At 42.0% G+C, this 17646-nt stretch overlaps 1 protein-coding gene across 2 annotated transcripts; it reads right to left on the reverse strand.

Moving 5' to 3' along the window:
• Positions 1-89: 89 nt before the first annotated feature.
• On the reverse strand, positions 90-11739 carry ftsj1 (FtsJ RNA 2'-O-methyltransferase 1). Of its 2 annotated transcripts, none has more exons than XM_029709528.1 (11): positions 11657-11739; positions 11202-11328; positions 10930-10999; positions 10528-10630; positions 8869-8947; positions 8646-8692; positions 8486-8539; positions 6613-6715; positions 6380-6463; positions 6176-6279; positions 90-785 (listed from the first exon to the last, which is right to left on the reverse strand). In XM_029709528.1, exons 1-11 carry the CDS (start codon positions 11714-11716, stop codon positions 606-608), a joined length of 1011 nt encoding a protein of 336 aa, XP_029565388.1. In that variant the 5' UTR covers positions 11717-11739; the 3' UTR covers positions 90-605. The 2 variants fall into 2 exon arrangements, with proteins under 2 accessions (XP_029565388.1, XP_029565387.1); XM_029709527.1 differs by having other exon boundaries at positions 8646-8698.
• Between the last annotated feature and the right edge of the window lie 5907 nt (positions 11740-17646).

Below are 17646 nucleotides of genomic sequence, written 5' to 3' on the forward strand. Positions count from 1 at the left end.
CCAAAGACTAGGGAGCAGAAAGTGCTTTTTGAACCAGGATGTGTGACTGGCCATTGGAAAGCAGATCACAGAACAGAAACACATGGGAGTGCTGAAGTAAATGTTATTTATTTTAGAAGTAAAAACAGAAAATACAGAATAAAAATACAATACCAGTACAACATGACAATTGAAATTGATTGGTAAAACATGTGGCAAAAATGATCTATACACAGTCTTTATGCATTCAAGGCTTTTCTGAACCAAATATCCTCTTTCTTTCTCTGTTTCTGCTCTATGAAATGCCAGTTCTCTCTGTTAGGGAAGACAACTATTGCCGCATTCAGCAGGACTCAGTGTTCCATGGTCACGGTGCTGTTCTGAACGACTAGATGAAGAATGTTGTGATTATGGTGGCCCAGGGGGTGATTGTGTTTGGTGTGCTGCACAAGTTTTGAAATTACAAAATGGTCATAACCATATTAATCAGGCCACAACCCTCCCACCAAATGGGAGCAAACATACCACAAAGCCCGTTGAAGCACTGTGCGCTCCGTTGTGGGTAAACGTGTCGTTCAGTACAAACCGCCACACAACGTAGCAAAACGTTAAATAAACTGAACACACTATGACTCTTCCTGACTGGTTGAAATGTCCATATTTGAAAGGGCTTCATCCAATGGAAGAGAGGGGGAGTCCTCCTTAGCCAATAGGTTGTTCTTGCGTAGTTGACAGGCCTGCTGGTAGGGTGGGCGAATGGGGGGCTGGGTGGGGGGGGTGTACTTGTATTCCTTACTGGCATCCAACTATGAAGAAAAATAATATTAAGTTTAATGTGCACAGCACAAAAGTTTAATATGAAGTAAGGCTGTCTCTGACAAAAACAAATGTTGGTTGACTGAAAGTCGCCTGCTCTTTCGACCAATCGATTACTACCCTGTAATAAAATCAACTTGATTCATTGAGCTTGTCTGATGCTTTAAGATTAGTTTGATGCCTCAAGAGGGCGCCAAAGATCTAGATAACAAGAAGACAAAAACCTTAACCTGGGCCAACTATTCACCTCCCACTCCTGCTGGCTTTCGCAGATTCTGCTATTACTCTCCTGAAGTTGCCGGTAATAGGCTACACGGGGAGTCTGCAACCTTTCTCATGTGGAATGCTAATTTATCTTACAATTTCTACCGATCTGCGTGCGAGTTATGGTTTTCATATGCACATTTTCGTGAAATACCCTAAAAAGTTACTTCTATTGCAAAATATCTAAAAATAGCCAACATAAAGCCAACAAATAAAAACATAGCAGCCTGAAGCTAGAAAATATCCAGAAAAAAAAAATATCCTATAAATCACATTGGCTACACATGGCCTGTCTGCAATGAATTGAAACATTGTATCAACTATTAACTTGGGTCCGGCCCGAAAATATTCTGGGCGCTCAGTTTCCCGCGTCAGTGAGCTCGAGACAGACACAGTTGTAGGCGATTTGCACAAGGGATAAGAAGCCGTGCTTGACTTGGGCAGGAACTCACCAGAGCTGCGTACAGCACCTCAAATTGTATACTGCTTGAGCTCCTGTTCCTCTTATAGAATATTAGCTCAAAAGTATTGTGGAGCTCTTGCACCTAAATATAAACTGTACCAGCACCCTAAATGAGTACCGGAACCTATTTCAGTCCAAGTCCAACAATGATAAGAAGCCTATTTTATGACGTTTCCACTGGATCAGAGCATGGCATTTTTCAATTTCACGCTGAGTGGTTATCGAAAGGGAGAGAGCGAGAAAGATTTTTTCAAATACATTGAGGAACTATTGTAATTCTCAATGAATGTAAAAACAGACATTGTTTGCTTGCTGTTTGAGGTGAATAAAACATTACTTTGAGAAGCTCCACAGGTCATTAAGGGTGGTGCAATAAGCAGAAATACTATCAGATCCCCAAATGGACACAGGTAGGCTATAGGCCTACTTCTATGCGTGCTCGTCCTTCATTAAAATAAATGAACGTCACCAAAGTAACAAACATTGTAGATTACAAATTATAGGAATTAACAGTAAATGTACTACTGGTGATACAGTGAGGGAAAAAAGTATTTGATCCCCTGCTGATTTTGTACGTTTGCCCACTGACAAAGAAATGATCAGTCTATAATTTTAATGGTAGGTTTATTTGAACAGTGAAAGACAGAATAACAAAAAAATATGCAGAAAAACGCATGTCAAAAATGTTATAAATTGATTTGCATTTTAACGAGAGAAATAAGTATTTGACCCCCTCTCAATCAGAAAGATTTCTGGCTCCCAGGTGTCTTTTATACAGGTAACGAGCTGAGATTAGGAGCACACTCTTAAAGGGAGTGCTCCTAATCTCAGCTTGTTACCTGTATAAAAGACACCTGTCCACAGAAGCAATCAATCAATCAGATTCCAAACTCTCCACCATGGCCAAGACCAAAGAGCTCTCCAAGGATGTCAGGGACAAGAATGTAGACCTACACAAGGCTGGAATGGGCTACAAGACCATCGCCAAGCAGCTTGGTGAGAAGGTGACAACAGTTGGTGCGATTATTCGCAAATGGAAGAAACACAAAAGAACTGTTAATCTCCCTCGGCCTGGGGCTCCATGCAAGATCTCACCTCGTGGAGTTGTAATGATCATGAGAACGGTGAGGAATCAGCCCAGAACTACATGGGAGGATCTTGTCAATGATCTCAAGGCAGCTGGGACCATAGTCACCAAGAAAACAATTGGTAACACACTACGCCGTGAAGGACTGAAATCCTGCAGCGCCCGCAAGGTCCCCCTGCTCAAGAAAGCACATATACATGCCCGTCTGAAGTTTGCCAATTAACATCTGAATGATTCAGAGGACAACTGGGTGAAAGTGTTGTGGTCAGATGAGACCAAAATGGAGCTCTTTGGCATCAACTCAACTCGCGGTGTTTGGAGGAGGAGGAGGAATGCTGCCTATGACCCCAAGAACACCATCCCCACCGTCAAACATGGAGGTGGAAACATTATGCTTTGGGGGTGTTTTTCTGCTAAGGGGACAGGACAACTTCACCGCATCAAAGGGACGATGGGCAGGGCCATGTACCGTCAAATCTTGGGTGAGAACCTCCTTCCCTCAGCCAGGGCATTGAAAATGGGTCGTGGATGGGTATTCCAGCATGACAATGACCCAAAACACACGGCCAAGGCAACAAAGGAGTGGCTCAAGAAGAAGCACATTAAGGTCCTTAAGTGGCCTAGCCAGTCTCCAGACCTTAATAACATAGAAAATCTGTGGAGGGAGCTGAAGGTTCGAGTTGCCAAACGTCAGCCTTGAAACCTTAATGACTTGGAGAAGATCTGCAAAGAGGAGTGGGACAAAATCCCTCCTGAGATGTGTGCAAACCTGGTAGCCAACTACAAGATACATCTGACCTCTGTGATTGGCAACAAGGGTTTTGCCACCAAGTACTAAGTCATGTTTTCCAGAGGGGTCAAATACTTATTTCCCTCATTAAAATGCAAATACATTTTTAACATTTGACATGCGTTTTTCTGGATTTCTTTTGTTGTTATTCTGTCTCTCACTGTTTAAATAAACCTACCATTAAAATTATAGACTGATCATTTCTTTGTAAGTGGGCAAACGCACAAAATCAGCAGGGGATCAAATACTTTTTTCCCCCACTGTATGCATGCATGCATGTATGTATGTATGTATGTATGTGCACTACCGTTCAAACGTTTGGGATCACTTAGAAATGTCCTTGTTTTTGTAAGAAAGGCACATTTTCTGTACATTAAAATAGCATCAAATTGATCAGAAATACAGTGTAGACATTGTAGCTGGAAACGGCTGATTTTTAATGCAATATCTACATAGGCGTACAGAGGCCCATTATCAGCAACCATCACTCCTGTGTTCCAATGGCACGTTGTGTTAGCTAATCCAAGTTTATCATTTTAAAAGGCTAATTGACCAATCGAAAACTATTTTGCAATTATGTTAGCACAGCTGAAAACTGTTATGATTAAAGCAGCAATAAAACTGGCCTTCTTTAGACTAGTTGAGTATCTGGAGCATCAGCATTTGTGGGTTCGATTACAGGCTCAAAATGGCCAGAAACAAATAATTTTCTTCTGAAACTCGTCGGTCTATTCTTGTTCTGAGAAATGAAGGCTATTCCATGCGAGAAATTGCCAAGAAACTGAAGATCTCGTACAACGCTGTGTACTACTCCCTTCACAGAACAGAGCAAACTGGCACTAACCAGAATAGAAAGAGGAGTGGGAGGCCCCGGTGCAAAACTGAGCAAGAGGACAAGTACATTAGAGGGAACCGAGAATTGGCGACTCCAGGATGCTGGCCTTCTAGGCAGAGTTCCTCTTTCCAATGTCTGTGTTCTTTTGCCCATCTTAATCTTTTCTTATTACTTGCCAGTCTGAGATATGGCTTTTTCTTTGCAACTCTCCTAGAAGGCCAGCATCCCAGAGTTGCCTCTTCACTGTTGACGTTGAGACTGGTGTTTTGCGGGTTAACCTCTTGGCGTTCCCCTAGGATAGGGGGCGCCACAGCGCATTTTGAAAAAAACACCCTAAAGTTTCTAAAACTGTTTGAATGGTGTCTGTGAGTATAACATAACTCATATGGCAGTCAAAACCCCGAGACCGATCGTAACAGGATGTGGAATTCTGAATTGTGGACTCAACTTCACATCTTTGCCTATTAATCACACCGTGAGCTATGGTTCATTGAGCACTTCCTATTGCTTCCACTAGATGTCCCCAGTCTTTACAAAGTGGTTTGAGCCTTCTACTGTGGAAACTCAATGAATGAGACGCTGTTGAAATTGGTCAGATGAGGAGGGCCATCACCATTATGACGCCAGCGGCCCTGTCTACCCTCCCCTTTCGAAACGTTTTGAAACACAATACAATCGTCCCCCTCGAATCTTATTGGCTCTCTTGTTGAAACAGGCCCTGAAGATTTATGTTATACAACGTTTGACATGTTTGAACGAACCTAAATGGGAAGAAAAAAAAAATTGTCGAAATAGCTGTCCCGCGCCCGACGGAGCGTTTGGATCAGCCTTCAGACGCGCTAACAACAACAAGCTAATGGAACATAAAGGATGAACTTTTTCGAACGAAAATACATTTGTTGTGGACCTGGGATTCCTGGAAGTGCTTTCTGATGAAGACAACCAAAGGTAAGGGATTATTGACAATAGTATACAAGACTAGATGTGATATGCGATTGTTCCAAGATGGCGCAGAGCTGTATTTACTAGGTAATTTTCTGAGTATCGCATCCCCTTTTATCGCAAAGTGTGATTACCCAGTAAAGTTATTTTTAAATCTGGTATTACAGGTGCTTTCAAGAGATATTCATCTATAAATCTTAGAATGACAATATTACATTTTAAAAATGTTTTCGAATAGTAATTGAGTAAATTGTAGCACTGTTTCACCGGATGCATTTGAGGGAAAATAGTTAGTCAACGTTACGTGCCGATGTAAAATGCTGTTTTTATATATAAATATGAACTTTATCGAACAAAATAATGCATGCATTGTGTAACATGATGTCCTAGGTGTGTCATCTGATGAAGTTTGTAAAAGGTTAGTGCTGCATTTAGCTGTTTTTTGGTTATTTGTGATGTATGTGGTTGGTCGGAAAATGGCTATGTGGCTACTTTTACGATATACTCCTCTAACATAATCTAATGTTTTGCTTTTGCTGTAAAGCCTTTTTGAAATCGGACAACGTGGTTCGATTCAGGAGAGGTGTATCTATAAAACGATATAATTTAAAAAAATATATATTAAATTTTGTTATGCTAATGGCGATATGATTTTTCGCTGGATGTCCGTCCCGCGCACAGGGGTTAAAATAAAAAATAACATCAATTTGATTTTATTTTAAAGGACAAAAAATATATATTATTTCAAAAACAAGAACATTTCTAGGTGACCCCAAACATTTGAAAGGTAGTGTGTGTATGTATATATTTGTTACTGCTCGACTAAAACAATCTCTGTCGACCAACAGCCTAACGACCAAACAATCGACCAGTCGACTAATTGGGATCAGACATAATATGAAGTATCTTACCTATGGAGTAACAGCTTTGAGACTAGTAAAGAAAAGCATTGGTCTACAATACATGTATCAGCAGAGACATGTATCTGAATATAAATACCTGGAGAGGGTAGGTCTGGTCCGAGTCAAAGGCACTCAGGTCTCCACAGGCCAAGAAAGGAACTATGATTCTGTTCGGTCCCTCCAGCTGGTTAAAATCTACATCTGAAACAGACAGAAACCAACTTGAGTACCAGTGTATAACATGACAGTATTATATGGAGTTGAAACATGAGGAACATGGGAAGCATTACTGTGTTGTTACCATACGAGTGATCGAGTAGAGGATTGGACATGTTGGGCACATATCCTACTGGAGGAGAGTAATTCTGACACATTACAAATGCCTCTGTAGAAGTGAGAGAAACAAACTAATATTAGTCTCAAGCAGCCCATCGCCTACTTAATCCTTCAACCCTTCTGCCAAAACCAGGCATTTGAATGGAAACCATCTATGATCCGGTGTGTGACCAGTGTCAGCTGTGGTCTCCAGCTCACCTATGCTGGAATTCCTGCTGCTCCGGGGCTTGGCACAGGTCACACTACTGAAGAATATCTTAAGCTGGGAGTACAGGAGGGTCACGTCCTTCCCCCGGAATATCTACACAGTAACCACAGCATAAGATAACTTCCACATGACATAGGCTTCTTAGCTCATTTCCCTCCACAATTTAAAAAAAATAAGTGCAGAACTTGTTACATCAACACACACATACATTGTAATAGTGTTGGTATTATTCATTTTGTATTGTAGATATGTAGTAGAGGTCGACCGATTATGATTATTCAACACCGATACTGATTATTGGACAACCAAAAAAAGCCCATACCAATTAATCGGCTGGTTTTTATATATATTAATATATATTTGTAATAATGACAATTGCAACAATACTGAATGAACACTTATTGTAACTTAATATAAAACATAAATAAAATATATTTAGTCTCAAATAAATAATGAAACATGCTCAATTTGGTTTAAATAATGCAAAAAGAGTGTTGGAGAAGAAAGTAAAAGTGCAATATGTGCCACGTTAAAAAGCTAACGTTTAAGTTCCTTGCTCAGAACATATGAAAGCTGGTGGTTCAATATTCCCAGTTAAGAAGTTTTAGGTTGTAGTTCTTATAGGAACTATGACGTGTCGACTATTTCTCTCTATACCATTTGTATATCATATACCTTTGACTATTGGATGTTCTAATAGGCACTTTAGAATTTCCAGCCTAATCTCAGGAGTTGATAGGCTTGAAGTCATAAACACTGCTGTGATTCAAGCATTGCTAAGAGCTGCTGGCAAATGCAGTAAAGTTTGAATAAATGCTTACGAGCCTGCTGCTGCCTTCCACCGCTCAGTCAGACTGCTCTATCAAATATCAAATCAGAGACTTAATTATAATATAACAAACACAGAAATACGAGCCTTTGTTCATTAATATGGTGAAATCCAGAAACTATAATTTCGAAAACAAAACGTTTATTCTTTCAGTGAAATACGGAACCGTTCCGTATTTTATCGAACGGGTGGCAACCCTAAGTCTAAATATTACTGTTACATTGCACAACCTTCAATGTTATGTCATAATTATGTAAAATTCTGGCAAATTAGTTCGCAACGAGCCAGGCGGCCCAAACCGTGGCATATACCCTGACTCTGCTTGCAATGAACGCAAGAGAAGTGACACAATTTCCCTAGTTAATATTGCCTGCTAACATGATTTTTTTAAACTAAATATGCAGGTTTAAAAAAAATATACTTCTGTGTATTGATTTTAAGAAAGGCATTGATGTTTATGGTTAGGTACATTCGTGCAACGAATGTGCTTTTTTCTCGACTGCGCTTTTGTTAAATCATCACCCGTTTGGCGAAGTAGGCTGTGATTCGATGATAAATTAACAGGCACCGCATCGATTATATGCAACGCAGGACAAGCTAGTTAACCTAGTAATATCATCAACCATGTGTAGTTAACTAGTGATTATGTTAAGATTGATTGTTTTTTACAAGATAAGTTTAATGCTAGTTAGCAACTTACCTTGGCTCCTTGCTGCACTCGTGTAACAGGTGGTCAGCCTGCCACGCAGTCTCCTCGTGGAGCGCAATGTAAACGGCATCCCAAAATTTCAATTGCTGATTGTTATGAAAACTTGAAATCGGCCCTAATTAATCAACCATGGCGATTAATCGGTCGACCTCTAATATGTAGTGGTGTAATAATGTTATATGATGTACTGTTTTATCTTTTGTTTTATGTCTGATGTAAGTGCCTTAATGTGTTTGGACCCCAGGAAGAGAAACTGCTGCCTTGGCAGTAACTAATGGGGATCCCTAATAAATACAAACAAGTCCTCATCCAACATACAGCCTACCTTTGCAACAAACGTTCCTCCAGGTTTCAGGACGTGCGTTGTAATGTTTAGGGCCTGAGACGGGATATTTAGAAATTGATTATAAAGGATAAACAAAGATAACTGATCAGCCAATTGGGATTCAACTCAATATTACACAGTGTTGCAGTGTGATACTCACAGCCAATAGGAGCTGAGCTTGGATGTACTCATCCACATCATGGAGTCCTGTCACTTTGTAGACAAGCCAGAAAATGACCAATAAGGAAGAGCCATACGCATATAGTGCAATGAAGAAAACACAACAAACCCCACAGTGGCAACTAAGAGAAGAGTATGCAACTAAATGCAAGAGGACACAAACAAAACTGAAACCAGAGGGAAGAGAACACTCTCACACTCACCATCTGGGGCTCCATCACACACTACCAGGTCTGCAGGCTGTCCTTCAAAATGCCTGATTATCTCCAGGGCAGTGGAGATCTAAAAGCAATAGATATATTTGACCCGCCAGCATTGTTGAAATACAGTTTGAGAACCTGATCCAAATCTGTCATACAATGTCTACATTCCAAACCAAACACTTACTATCCAACTCAATCATCAAGTTTGCAGACGACACTACAGTGGTAGGCTTGATTACCAACAACGACGAGACGGCCTACAGGGAGGAGGTGAGGGCCCTCGGAGTGTGGTGTCAGGAAAATAACCTCGCACTCAATGTCAACAAAACAAAAGAGATGATCGTGGACATCAGGAAACAGCAGAGGGAGCAGCCCCCTATCTACATTGACGGGACAGTAGTGGAGAGGGTGGAAAGTTTTAAGTTCCTCGGCGTACACATCACGGACAAACTGAAATGGTCACCTACACAGACAGCGTGGTGAAGAAGATGCAGCAGCGCCTCTTCAACCTCAGGAGGCTGAAGAAATTCGGCTTGTCACCAAAAACACTAACAAACTTTTAGATGCACAATCGAGAGCATCCTGTCGGGCTGTATCACCGCCTGGTACGGCAGCTGCTCCGCCCATAACCAGAAGGCTCTCCAGAGGGTAGTGAGGTCTGCACAACGCATCACCGGGTGCAAACTACCTGCCCTCCAGGACACCTACACCACCCGATGTCACAGGAAGGCCAAAAAGATCATCAAGGACACCAACCACCCGAGCCACTGTCTGTTCACCCCGCTAACATCCAGAAGGCGAGGTCAGTACAGGTGCATCAAAGCTGGATCCTAGAGACTGAAAAACAGCGTCTATCTCAAGGCCATCAGACTGTTAAACAGCCATCACTAACATTGAGTGGCTGCTGCCAACATACTGACTCAACTCAAGCCACTTTAAAAATGGCAAAATTGATGTAATCAATTTATCACTTGCCACTTTATATTATTTATATTAGATAATGTTTACATAACCTACATTATTCATCTCATATGTATATACTGTACGCCATACCATCTACTGCATCTTGATGTAATTAGATGTATCACTAGCCACTTTAAACAATGGCACTTTATATAATGTTTTCATAACCTACATTACTCATCTCATATGTATATACTGTACTCTATACCATCTACTGCATCTTGCCATCCTGATGTAATGTATCACTAGCCACCTTTAATGCTGCTTTATGTTTACATACCCTACAATACTCATCCCATATGTATATACTGTACACCATACCATCTATTACATCTTGCCTATGCCGTTCAGCCATCACTCATTTATATATTTTTATGTACATATTCGTATTCATTCCTTTACACTTGTGTGTACAAGGTAGTTGTTGTGGAATTGGTAGATTACTTGTTAGATATTACTGCATGGTCGGAACTAGAAGCACAAGCATTTCGCTACACTTGCATTAACACCTGCTAACCATGTGTATGTGACAAATAAATTTGATTTGATCCCCTTTCCTCTGCCCTTGATGACTTGCACTTCCTTCTCTGAAATAAATCAGGCCAATACGGCAACGAATTCAGTGTTCCAGAATAGTGTTGGTATAATAGTTTCTCTATTAGTCCATGTGGGACAGGACAGGCATGTCCCAGTTACCTTGGTGATGTCCCCCTGGATCTGTGTCACCCCAGGGAGAGGAGCCATGGCCTGCAGGTCCACTGCCACTATCTTTACCTCCTCACTCTTCTCCTCCTTTCCTCTGTCAAACCATCAGATAAATTTACAATATTAGTGTTATGCACACTATTCCTTAACACCCCATACTAATAGACTCCAACTATGCTTCGAGTAGAATTTATTTAACTAGGCAAGTCAGCTAAGAACAAGTTCTTATTTACAATGACGGCCTACCCCGGCCAAACCCGGACGACACTGGGCCAATTGTGCACCGCCCTATGCGACTCCCAATCATGGACAGATGTGATACAGCCGGAGATGCAGTGCCTTAGACTACTGCGCCACTAGGGAGCCAAGGAAAGGAAAGAGATTGAAACCAACCTGAGTTTACGGCTCAGGACCTGGCTCCAGCTGCCTGGGGCAGCACAGAGGTCGACTGCCCTTTTTACACCTGGGAGGGAGAAATGGATGTCAATGTCATAGACAAGTAACATCAGAAATGGATGATCAAACGTATCTCCCTTTTTCCTTTCCTTTGACATAATGTTATATTTTACAACAGCCATACCGAATAACATAAGCCATTGATGTCTGATGTTGACCTAGGGTAAAACAACCATGGCCAGAAAAATTAACCCAAGGGGCCTTCTTGCCTTTGAACAGGCCAAACTCCTCATCCAGCTGCAGTAGTTTGAAGGCGCTCCTGGCCCTCCAGCCCTCCTCCTTGGCAAGACGGTAGTAGATATCCCGTTTGTCTTTGGAGGAGCGGCCCATCTTCACCTGCACAACAAAACAGATTTCAGTCACATTAGGTTAGTTAGGCCAGAGCAGTTTAGATGTCAGTAACATATGACTAGGCCAGAGCCCTTTATTGCAACATGATAAGTCCTATTCCTTTCAGGTAAAGTTGACTTAGCTAAGTTAGCCGTTAGCTAAAAGTCTAGCAATCCCAAGCTAAAAGTCTATTTATGGAACCGTTTGCTTAGCTTCCTGACAAGCTAGCAAACTGAAAACGTGCTAGATGTGCTCGCATTCACTTTCAGACAAACAAATATAGAAATTCAGAACTAATGTGGAAGGGGAATATGTTTATTGTGTGCATACTCACACTTTTACTTCCTCGCTGTGCTTTACTCACGTAAACGTTGACGCTGTGAGGACCCAACATAGTTGCCTCGTTAACGCCTGTACAAAATTCTAAGCATTCATCTTCAATCGATGGTCAAAGTAGCTACTTTTTTCTAATTACTGTACACCATCGACTAAAAAGTGATATTTCCCATGTATACTGTAACTTGCTATGTGTTCGATTTATGCTACTGCCACCACGAGAAAAGGTGAGCAAAATGTCTGCACCAAAAAAGTTATGGATTTTATTTAATCATTGGATACTGTTATGAGGAGTACTGCTCACATAGTCAGAGATGGGCAGTATGTCTGTTACATGTATTTGAATTAGGTATTTCAGTTACTTCTGAGTATTTTGTCATTTATATTACACTGGGCTGAACTCCAATGTATTTTGTAACAAGATACTTTCGAGAGCTGTAATTTGTATTTAAAAAATATATATTTTAACCATTTTGTGACCCCTTTCACCCTGCATTGGTATCAGAAGTCTGATGGCACTATGGTGTGATAAGAACGTCTGCTAAATTAACGAAATATACATGTATATCAGAGGAGGCTGGTGGGGGAGCTATAGAAGGACGGGCTCATTGTAATGGCTGGAATTAAATGCATTAAACGTATCAAACATATGGAAACCACATGTTTGCCTCAATTCCATTTATTCCATTCCAGCCATTACAATGAGCATGTCTCCTATAGCTCTTCCCACCAGCCTCCCCTGATCTATATGCAAAAATGAACAATTGCAACGCAATCTGAGTATTATTCTAATGAGCTCTGCCCCAAAGCAAGGCCAGTAATAATACCCAGTATGCTTTGCAGTTCATTTTGGTATGTTAATTTTCACATATACAGTAACATTATGGTCATTTAGCAGACACTCTTACCCAGAGTGACTTACTTCAACTAAGGTAGATAAACAACATTACAAACTAGGTGGTTTGAGCCCTGAATGCTGATTGGCTGACAGCCGTGGTATATCACACCGTATACCTTGGGTATGACAAAACATTTCTTTTTACTGCTCTAATTACGTTGGTAACCAGTTTATAATAGCAATAAGGTGCCTCGGGGGTTGGTGGTATATGGCCAATATACCACAGCTAAGGGTTGTGTCCTGGCACTCCGTGATGCGTCGTGCAAAAGAACAGCCCTTAGCCGTGGTATATTGGCCAAATACCACACCCCCTCGTGCATTATTGCTTAAACATATCACAGCAAGTAAAACGTTTCTCTAACCGTTCCTGAGAATGTTGTTGCTGTTCTGGCCAGATACTTGCAAATGTATTTCTGTATTTTTTGTTGTTTATTTTCATACATTGATCTTTATGGTATTTTGTCATTGTATTTTGTGTTGTATTTTGTCATTTTTGCCCATCCCTGAATAGTCCAACATTAGTGTTTATTTTTCAGGTTATTCAACACTATAGCTCTAGGTGGCACTAACATCATGAAGAGTAGGCTACAAACAGTCTGTCAGAGGTAGGACACATCGCCTATTACAAAACAATTAAATAACATTTGCTGTAACAAATGCCGCCATATACAACATCCAACAAAACATACAAATACAACATATAGGCCTACAAAATATTGCCAAATTTGAAAATGAATGTGCCAAGTGATGGGAGAATCCACCAGCATAGGAATGAGCCAACACAAATATTTTGGCCATTAGTTCAGCTCTATGGGTTCTTGCTGCCATCATCCATTGCTTTCCAACATATTGTTTAAGCTTGGTTCAGTTTATCTGCAGAATTGATGGAAATTCATAAATTACTGAATTTATGTTAGGTTCATTTGCATTGCCATCTGGGAAATTAGTGTTTTAACTGAGGCAGCAGAGCGTTGGGCCAGTAACCGAAAGGTCACTGTTCGAATCCCTGAGCCGGCAAGGTGGAAAAGTCTGCTGTTCTTTCCTTGAGCAAGGCGGTAAACCCCCAACAACAATTAGGTATCCCCTTTCCCCTAACTCAAATAAATAATCTCAGTGTTCCTTTAACTCTGGTGCTGCTCTTGACCACTTGTCCTTTAGGAGCCATTAATCATTACAGTCTGGCCGTGGTGTAGCCACTGTGAGTGTCAAAGTGCTTGGGGGCAAAAAGCCCTTGGCAGACGCTCAGAATTTATCTGAGTCACCCCTGTCGAAGCCAAGATCTCAATACTGCAGTGCTGCTTCCTGTCAAGGAGAAGAATAATGCAAGCTTTCTCTCTTTCTGTTTGAAATGCTGATGAGAGGACTATCGCCATGCGCTGGGATTCTGCAATCCTGTTTCCTTTTTCATTGTTAAAGCATTTTTAGTGAGGGCTGTTATCCATATGTATGAGTCTGGTACCCCGTCATCACCCCCACAGTTTATGAGAAAACCATCCATCCAGTGTCAGGGGCTTGCAGGGTGAAATAAGATTTTCTTGGACCCAGTACGGGCCTGCGTTGCAGAGTGGCAGTGCCTGTTATCGAGTGGCTTCTCCCTGGTCCTGCCAGGAAATGTGCTGACCTCTGAGGGTTAGATTACCCTGCCTCCCCAGAACAGCTCCAGAGCACTTGAGAACAAGGCCCACATCGTTGCCTGCAGATCAATACGCATCGAGTTGCCTTTTTACAAGAGGTACATTACCGTAAATGTGTTTACTTTGCAGTGATTCTGCAATCGGGGACTACATTGTTCCATAGATTAAGCCGGAATGTATCTGAGGTATCTTTTATCAATTGGACCTGATTGACACTTAAGGATAGAACAAATAGGGCATGATGGGATATCAAACCTAACCCCTTGACTTCTCTGGTGCATATGTGCCAAAAAATATGATCTGTAATCCCAGATGAGTATGACATTAAATTCAACATAATGGTATACCTCTGTAAATCTCCTATTTCCCTTGTTCTGAAGAGGCTCTGCTACTGCTCTCTGCCATTAGTTAGATGTGCAGACACACAGACGTGCATCCTGGGATAGATCTACTCTACAGAGCTCTCAGTCACGGACCAAGGCCTCTGAAGTCTGCTGGCTTTGAAGGCTGGAGTGGATACCTTTTTATCATTGCTCCTGTAATAACTCCAAATCTGTTCCTCCTCTTTTGATGGCTCCATCCTCCTCGCTGAGGCAATTTAAGCATGGCCTCTTCCCAGGCTTATTATTCTACCCTTTCCAGACTAGTTTTATATTACATCACATTAAAGAGCTAAGAATGATGGCTGGCCACAGACATTGTGTGGGAGGGCTGGGGTTGTTAAGTCTATAGGTGAAGGAGTGGATTAGTGAGAGAGCAAGTGGTTAGATCAGTTAGCGAATGTTCAGATGAGTGAGTGAGTTTGTGAGTTGTTAGTCTTTAGGTAAGTAATTGTGAGTTACTGAATGAGGGTATAGGCAAGTGACTAACAAAGGTTTTGAATAACCCAAAATCTGCAAGGTAGACTTAATATGTATATTTTTTTGTATAACTTAAGTGCACCGCAGCATTGAGCTACTGAAGGACACAGTGAAACTCTTGTCTCCTCTCTTCCATCCTTCCCATCATTGCAGACAGACAGAGGGGAAAGGAGGGGTGTTGTTAGAGAGTTTGGGAAAGGGAGGGGTGCAGAGAGTTTTTGGAAGGAGAGAGATTGCGCAGCACTGCAGAAACTGGGCGTTGGCTGCACATTAGGAGCGATGAAAAATAGAAACGAGGTAGAGAGAAAGAACGAAACAAGCGTGAAGTGCAGGAACATAATATACTGTATGTTATTTTGAGAAGGCTTAGAGGACAGGCAGAAGAGAGGGAGTGTCTGTCTGTCTGGTTGGAATTGAAATAATGGATAGAGGGAAAGTGAAACTAAATAGGAGAGGATAGGGAGGTTTTACCAACAGGTTATTGCACGAATGTTGGTTAAACGGTAAAAACATTGCTAACCAGGAAAGGAAATCAAATGGTGCAAATGTGTCAACGTTTGTATGAATGAGTATTACGTTATTCCGTGTTGACTTTTTTGTTAGCAAAATATATTGCTGCTTTTCAGCTCAAAGTAAATAATGACCATTTCATGAGTTGCGTTAATAATAATTTATTTTTATTTTTTGGTGGTAACCATTTGATAGATGTTCAGGAGTCTTATGGCTTGGGGTAGAAGCTGTTTAGAAGCCTCTTGAACCTAGACTTGGCGCTCCAGTACCACCTGGCATGCGGTAGCAGAGAGAACAATCTATGATTAGGGTGGATGGAGTCTTTGACAATTTTTAGGGCCTTCCTCTGACACCGCCTGGTGTAGAGGTCCTGGTCGGCAGGAAGCTTGGCCCCAGTGATGTATTGGGCCGTATGCACTATCCTCTGTAGGGCCTTGTGGTCGGAGGCTGAGCAGTTGCCATGCCAGGCAGTGATGCAACCAGTCAGGATGCTCTTGATGTTGCAGCTGTAGAACCTTTTGAGGATCTGAGGACCCATTCCAAATCTTTTCAGTCTCCTGAGGGGGAATAGGTTTTGTCGTACCCTCTTCACGAATGTCTTGGTGTGCTTGGACCATGTTAGTTTGTTGGTGATGTGGACACCAAGGATCTTGAAGCTCTCAACCTGCTCCACTACAGCCCCGCCAATGAGAATGGGGGTGTGCTCGGTCCTCTTTTTCCTGTAGTCTACAATCATCTCCTTTGTCTTGATCACGTTGAGGGAGAGGTTGTTGTCCTGGCACCACACGGCCAGGTCTCTGACCTTCTCCTTATAGGCTGTCTCATCGTTGCCGGTGATCAGGCCTACCACTGTTGTGTCATCGGCAAACTTAATGATGATGTTGGAGTCGTGCCTGGCCGTGCAGTCATGAGTGAACAGGGAGTACAGGAGGGGACTGAGCACGCACCCCTGAGGGGCCCCTGTGTTGAGGATCAGCGTGGTGGATGTGTTGTTACCTATCCTTACCACCTGGGGGCGGCCCGTCAGGAGTCCAGGGTCCTGTTGCAGTGGGAGGTGTTTAGTTCCAGGGTCCTGTTGAGTTCTGAGAATATGAAAATATACCTATTCATGTCACTGATGGAGTGCTAAGGTTTAGAGTTAGTTAAGTTAAGGGTTATAGCTAGGAAGGTATATAGACTGTGCAACTAAGCTTGGAACGTGTTGAGTGCAGGGAAACGATTACATGTGGCAGGCATTGATATTGTGAGACGTGTGGAGATCTTAGAAACTAACAATGTCACTGAGGGACAGAGGGTAATGTATAACGTTTACATTAAGTCAGGAAATGGTATTGTTAGCCATCAGGGATCCTCTAGGAGGAGAAGAGACAGTCTGATATCAATAACCATGACAGCCTTGAGTTGGGGAGGAGTGAGCACTTTGGGGTAGAGGTCAGGTTAGATGAAGTGAGGAAGAACAGATATCAGTAAGGTTCTGTCTAGCAACAGAGATGCATTGGTTGTTCAGTTGTGGAGAAGGAGAAAGGGTTAAATATCAGTGCTTGTGTGAAAAGTTTTTTTGTCTGAATTACAGCTGTATCGACCCTTTGGGAAGAATTTAACTTGGTTAAGCTTCTCTAGTGTCCATGAGTTATTTACTCAAAATTAGAACCTAACAGTCCTTAGCTTATTGATGAGCTTTGAGGGCACTGTGGTGTTGAACGCTGAGCTGTAGGTGTTCCTTTCATCCAGGTGGGAAAGGGCAGTGTTGAATGCAATAGAGATTGCATCATCAGTGAACCTGTTGGGGCGGTATGCAAATTGGAGTAGGTCTTGGGTTTCTGGGATAATGGTGTTGATGTGAGCCATGACCAGCCTTTCAAAGTACTTCATGGCTACAGACTTGAGTGCTACGGGTCGGTAGTCATTTAGGCATGTTCCCTTAGTGTTCTTGGGCACAGGCACTATTGTGGTGTGCTTAAAACATGTTGGTATTAGAGACTCGGACAGGGAGATGTTGAAAATGTCAGTGAAGACACTTGCCAGTTGGTCAGCGCATGCTCGCAGTACATGTCCTGGTAATCCGTCTGGCCCTGCGGCCTTGTGA

Source organism: Salmo trutta, chromosome 23 (assembly GCF_901001165.1).
Source record: "Salmo trutta chromosome 23, fSalTru1.1, whole genome shotgun sequence".
In the NCBI taxonomy this organism is placed as follows: Eukaryota; Metazoa; Chordata; class Actinopteri; order Salmoniformes; family Salmonidae; genus Salmo; species Salmo trutta.

Bases quoted from the DNA above. Each gene is read 5' to 3' on its own strand.
- ftsj1 (XM_029709527.1), bottom strand. From the start codon at position 11,716: ATGTTGGGTCCTCACAGCGTCAACGTTTACGTGAGTAAAGCACAGCGA. The intron at 8,540-8,645 runs GTGAGTATCACA...ATCCCGTCTCAG, and splicing joins AAGCTCAGCTCCTATTGGCT to GCCCTAAACATTACAACGCA. The intron at 786-6,175 runs GTATTTATATTC...TTTTCTTCATAG, and splicing joins ACCAGACCTACCCTCTCCAG to TTGGATGCCAGTAAGGAATA.